Source organism: Nansenia antarctica (assembly GCF_963989245.1).
Source record: "Nansenia antarctica genome assembly, chromosome: 5".
Lineage (NCBI taxonomy): Eukaryota > Metazoa > Chordata > Actinopteri > Argentiniformes > Microstomatidae > Nansenia > Nansenia antarctica.
Genome location: NC_137690.1, coordinates 12,755,979 through 12,762,560, shown reverse-complemented (window position 1 = coordinate 12,762,560; position 6,582 = coordinate 12,755,979). Strand labels below are relative to the sequence as shown.

Genomic DNA, 6,582 nt, shown 5'->3' with positions numbered 1-6,582 from the left:
AAGGCGCTGAAAAATATGGGAAAAACGGGAAAGTGCTGTGTCCCTTGTTGTATGAATAGATCTGAGTCTAAAAAACGATTGAACTGTCATTCTACCGCTGTAGTACACTGGTACTCTGCAGGGAATTTCTGGTTTGGACCCGGAAATTGCAAAACGTCACGTTTGACGTCAGACTTAACAACCGAATAGTACATTTTGCACTTGCCCTCCTAATGGTTACGGTAAGGATATGCTGTTCCCAGATCTGTGCACACAGGAAACTTCTATCTAGAGGAAGGAAAGCTCCTAACAATAAGAGGGGTAAGTAGGACAGAACTAGACTACCGAACTGCTCTAGCTTTGGCCAAACTAATAACACACTGCTAACGTCACCGATCTAGGGATCAATAAAAACACAAAACTTTCTTTAAGGCTTTACCCTCTACAGGGGAAACAAAGCATGGACATAAACATTTGAAAATCTCTCACACAAACATACAGCACAGCTTTGGGTCATAACTCTGAGATTGCCGAAGCAGAGAAGGGAGGTGATGAGAAACAGGAGCCCACAGGACTGGAGTGTCAACTCAAACTTGAATTTCATAGTGCACTGACTTTTAAATGTGGAAAGACAATCAGGAATACCTAGCTAGCATTCTAAATTGCCCATGTCTAATTTCAGTTTCTGAATTGGCTGATATTCAAATGAGATTGAACTCTCTAACCCTGCGACCCATGAGACCAGTTGGTTTGGTTGGACACTCGTCACTCGTGGTGGAAACCATTTCCATTGTAGGGGTGGGTACCGATCTTGGCATGAAGGACCTTGGGCAGCCTCTTGCCCTTGATGTAGGCGTGGTACCAGAAGTTGAGGAAGAGGAGGAGGAAGACCACGGAATAGGTGCTAATGATGTAGATGAAAATGGGGAACTGGTAGGGGCAGTCCTTCATGAAGAAGTACTGGCAGATGTGGGTGGTCACAATCACAAACTGGATCTGAGAAGGGAGGGCAAGACTTGAAATGACTTAAAGAGTAAAACACATTTCAAAAGGTTTTCCTGTTTGATGCCTACTGCAATATGACAACCCTAGTTGCAATATGACAACCCTAGTTGACTATCTGTGCAGTATAGTACAGTGGATTGTGTACATAGCCTTTATTTATGTAAACCAGCTCCTTACCTTCTTGTGATTTTATGCTTTTTCAAAAAAAAAAAAAAAAAAAAGCCCTTTCCTAACACCAGGGGAGCCACCCCTCCTAAATTTCGTTGTTTGGTACCTGTACTGTAGCAATGACAAATAAAGTCCATTCCATTCCATTCCATTCCATTCCAACACCACCCTGTTGCTTGTACCAACTGGATGAGTAGGAAGTCCTCCCTCTAGGTTGTCTAATTCTATGGCAAAGCTACAATAGCCCACTGCAGTACGTACCAGCTGTAAGGAGGTTAGGTGCTTCTTCCACCAGAGGTACTTCTGGAAGGAGGGGCCCAGGGCAGACAGGCCGTAGTAGGTGTACATGACGACATGAACCATAGAGTTCAGCATGGCATGGAACGTCCCCAGGCCACCTATGAAAGACATCAGCAACCGAGAATTATGATACTGTGTAATATCCCACAATGTTACACACGCTGACAGCTTGCACTAATAATTATTATGGCGAGAGAGTCGTAGAGCTTTGCTGAAATGATACCTAAATGCAGGAGATGTATGCCATACCTGGGACTTGATGTAACACAAGCACTAGTATAGATGAGCGAGAGCAAGGGTAGAAGTACCTGCGGCGAAGCGAACTCCAAACCACCAGGTGAAGGGCATGATGGCATGGTGGTAGACATGGAGGAACGTCACCTGGCTGTTTTTCTTCCTCAGCACAAAGAAGATCTGAGGAGAAGAGGACAGCAGGGTTTAATACACGGGTATTGGGTGACAGGTCATGGGTAACATGGGTAACAGATCAGGTGGATGCAAGATAACAAACACAAGATGTAGTAATCCAGAGAGCTGCTGAAGCAGACTTACTGTGTCCAACATCTCAATAAACTTGGAGAAATAGTAGAGCCAGCATGTCCATGCCATCTAGAGAGAGAAAGAGAAACAGAGACAGAGAGACACAAAGACACAGTCAGAGAATTTGTGGCAAGACTGGGACAATTAAGTGTTTTGCATATCAGAGGCCATAATATACAAAATGGGGAAGCCTAATCTATTTCACCAAGCCATCAAAGAATGTCCCTTTGGCCAATAGAAGCAAAAGCTGCATGGGTGCTACCAGTCTTGCAAGACAAGTAAATACCGAGATGGTCTGACTCATAGAAATAAAATGCTCTGCTTTCACCATTCTACAACAGAAGTCTTTTGTTCTTTGAGTTTGTTATCATTCAATGTAAGAATCCACTGATCCAAAGATTAGAACAAATGCAAAGCAAAGATGTATAACAGTTAAGGGAGTTAACTTTTAACTTTTAACCTTTGAAGAGGAAATGAAAATGTGTAGCACACTAAAAGGATTTTAAAAATTACTAAAAAGTAGGATGATTGACAAGTATAGAACAGAGGTATAGATATATAATTTTTTTGGTATTTTTGAATTTTTGAATTTTTTGTTTATAAATGTTTCTATGTCTTGATTATGCACTTATAAGGGGAAACCCACTCATGTAAAAAGGGTAGGCGCATTAATATAGTTTTTTGTTTGGTACTTTAGAGTTTTCTGTTAAGATGTGCAAGTGACATTTTGTTGTTGCTGTTTTTGATTATGCACTCATGGGGAAAGAAAACATGCATGTAAAAAGGGTAGGCGCAATAAGCCATGGCTTCAGCCTACACCTTTTTGGTCCTGGTACGCATTGTGACTGTGTACATTTATTTATTTTATCTTTTTTTTAATATATGTATTGTGAATTGTATAAGGGAGCAAAATAAACATTATCAATCAATCAATCAATCAATCAATCAGTCAATCAATAAATAAAAAAATTGGTGACAAAAAAAACTGCACCATAGTAGTTTCATCAGAATCAGAATCGCTCTAATTACATATCAATGTAAAAGTACACAACAGTACAATTATTTGGCAATGGTTCCTCAACATTAGCGTTGCAGTATCAGATACAAAATCACAAGTAAGTAAAGTAAACAAGTGAAATGAGTAATACTACAGTAATAAAGTAATGGTACTACAGTGGCTTAGTAGTGCAAAAATGCTGTACAAAGTACAATGGGATGAAATGCAATATAATACAGTACAGTAGGTAAGTAGTTTACAAGTAATCCAGTAGTGTGTTTTGTATTGTGCGTGGGGTTGGCAGTCTTTTGTTTTCATTCATAACTACGTACACCTGTAGCAGGTAACGTTCCAAAGTTCTTACCCTGACTGCTTGTGGGTTGTCAGTGTAGTCCACCAGGTCACAATGGAATGAGTATCCCGTCCCCCACCCCGACATGACATACTGCAGAGGAAGAATACAACATTTGTGAGATTCGAAAGATCACAATATCTTATAACAAAGGAAGGGGAAGTTGCTTTTAACCACAAGCCTAGGATCAGATTACCCAGTAGCCCCAAACCATAACTGTAATAATTAGGAGGATAACATAGCAGGTTCTCTATCAAGGGTTAGGCAATTTGAACAGTACTTACTCCCAAGCACAATGTCTGACATTGTAAGAACATTCATCATTCATACAATCAAGTGGAAAGGCTGATAAGACTGAAACTTGACACAAAAGCAGGGTACTGGAAGGAAGTTTCAAACACAATGCTCGCTCAGTCAGTCACCCACCTCAAACACACCTGCCATTCAGGTTTCAACCCCCTGGTCATAAAGACAAACCTTGGGCTCCAGCCAGCAAAAAGGAATCTCGCCCAGCACGTTTATAGACCCAATACTCAGACTGAGGCATAGATTGAGTTTGTTTTGATATGCATCAAATATCCTTTCTTACTTCCTTTAAGGCATCACCCATCTGCAAAGGTGTGATTGGTGATGGTAACAGGAAGGTATTGTGTAATATTAAACACACGACACAGTCGTAGCATCAACTCAACGCTGCTTCGTCTGCCTCTGCCGACGGGTGACTGAGGCTCTGACCCCAGGGGAATGCGCCGGGGGTGTGAAGGCACGGAGCCTACTGAAGGAGCACCCTTGGGCCAGATGTGCTCTAAGGCCATTCTAAGGCTCTACGCCTTCTATTCCACCGTCGGCCTGGGGATGATAATAGGCAGTGCGGACATGACGGATGCCCTTGCACTCCAGGTGGGAGGTTAACTCTGCAGAGACCAGTTGAGGACGTCAGTGAGAGTCCAGGAAGTCAATAATGACCTGAGAGGTCACAGATGCCGGTAGGCAGCCACCAAGAAGCGTTGGTGGAGGGGGACTCCGTGGATCTCACCACAGTTGTCCAGCTGCAGGTGCTCCCAGGGCGGCTGGGAGGGCCAAGCAAGAGGTTGCAGGGGTGGGGGAGCCTGGTGTCCAGTCTTGCCACTCACAAGGCAGGGCCTCAATGTCTCTGTCTACCCCTGGCCACCATACCAGGTGTCGGCAGCTTCACTATGTCCAGGTGACCCTTGTGTGCCATAGTCGAAACACACGCACGGAGAGCACTAGGGACCACAGTGCAAAGCCCACGACACAGGAGTCGTTCCAACAGGAGAGCTCCTGTTTGACTCATGAGAATGCAACCAGTTCCTCTGCACCTTGTGAGGCCAGCCGTTCTGGAGTTGGTGGATGACAGGGTCCTGTCGGGAAGCCTCCTTGAGCTCCTGCAGAGACACAGTGGCTTGGAGGGGTGTGTGTAGAATCTGAATAATGTCCTGTCCCACACAGTCTGAGCCCGCGTGTGGGGCTGGGGCGGAGATCGAGCGAGAGAGAAGGTCAGCAACAATATTTTCTCTGCCTGGGGTGAACTGCAGGCTGTAGGCCATAGACCAACGGTGTAGCCTCATTGGTTTATGGCCTGTTCCCAACGTGGACAGCAGGGCTGTCAGTGCCTGGTGGTCTGTCCTCAGGGTGAAGGAGCGGAAAGAAAAATGGAAAGGGATGTTTTATTGTGCTGTTTTCTGTCTCTTCAAATAAAAACACTTAAAGTCACTCCACACTGGCTATTCTACAGGTTGTTCTTTACATAGCTAGTAGCCTACATTGTCCCATTTAGAGCACTGGTAATCCGGATTTGGTAATCTTGAAAAGTTTGAATCTAGATCAGGGTGATCCAATCCAATGTTGCTTTGAAAAACCGCCACAAAAGTAAGATGAAAAAGGGGAAAGTAAGGGGGAAAAAATTATAATGTGAGTCACTGATGTCATTTGCTGAGATGTGCTCATACTATGTACACACACACACACACACACATAATAATAATAATAATAATAATAATAATACACACCTCGTAGACCATGTAGAGGGAGAGGGCTACAACACTGAAGTTGTAGATGATGAGAATGCCTTTTAGTTGGAAGGGTTCTCGGTTCTCCATCAACCGTGGCCCTAGCGTCGTGACGAAGTAGATGTACGCCACGATTATTATGGTCTGGGGCAGGGGCGATGACATGAGCATCCAGTCCTGGGTCCTGGAATCTGGACAACGATAAAGGTAAACAGTAAACTAAAGAGTAAATCAAGTGAAATAAAAAGTTTAAAAATATATACTGTATATCACTTTACTTTAAAAGGTAAAAAATAACAGTAAAGTATGAACAGTAAATAATGTCATACAATACATCATGCCATACATCCAGCCTGCTGAGGTAAACCAACAATATCAATGACCGACAATATCAAAGACTAACAATATCATCAGTGTTTTGGTGACTTAAAGAAGATTCTGGTTAGTAACAGTCAGAGACCTGTGTAATGGAATTATTCAAGTAGTCTAAATACAAAATAGATGAAGGTAGCCTGGTTTCTTCAAATTGTATAGAAAAGGGTATTTATATTTGTCTTTTGCAAAAGGAGAACAGTTTACAAGCATAACAGACAAGTCTGGTAGTCAAATGTTCTCAGGAAAAGTGTTTACAGAGAGGAAATATGGATTTTTAAACACAAGTAACAGTCATGCCCTCAGGAAAGGCCCAAGCCAATCACAGGGATTTCCTGTCTACATAGGGGGTCACCTGACACTAGCTGTGATGAGATTATGGGGGAGTTTCTCTGTGGACTTTCTCTTTAGATACAGAAAGGTGGAAGAGGAACACAAAGGTCAATCAGGTCTTTTGTGATCAATTAAATGTGTCTGTTGTCGCCAATGTCAACTTTCAAGTAGAAAAACAGTTTTTTTTTTAAAAATTTCAGGTTGATGTCGTTAAGTGTGTTAATTATGTTCAGACAGTCTGACTGACAGTCACAAGAGTAACAATGACAAAATGTCTGTCAGACAAATAATTTCCCGTACACCTGGAACAGTTGATCAGGTATCACCAAGGACCACATCAAGTTCATCGCTAGTACAGTACCGTACACTTACAGGATGGCTACATGTACTGTACAGGCATTGTAGTTAGTGGAGTGATTTCTGACCATTGCCAGCTTCTCACCTGCATTTTTGATGAACTCATCATACATGAGTACCACTCTGGACTGAAGATCACTGAATTCCAT

The 6,582-nt window shown here is 42.7% G+C and overlaps 1 protein-coding gene across 1 annotated transcript; it reads right to left on the bottom strand.

Moving 5' to 3' along the window:
* Positions 1-744: 744 nt before the first annotated feature.
* elovl7a (ELOVL fatty acid elongase 7a) lies at positions 745-6,582 on the bottom strand (the record flags this gene model as incomplete). Its single annotated transcript, XM_080531357.1, has 7 exons — positions 745-975; positions 1,414-1,550; positions 1,761-1,866; positions 2,005-2,061; positions 3,354-3,434; positions 5,372-5,562; positions 6,519-6,582. 7 exons carry the CDS (start codon positions 6,580-6,582, stop codon positions 745-747), a joined length of 867 nt encoding a protein of 288 aa, XP_080387483.1.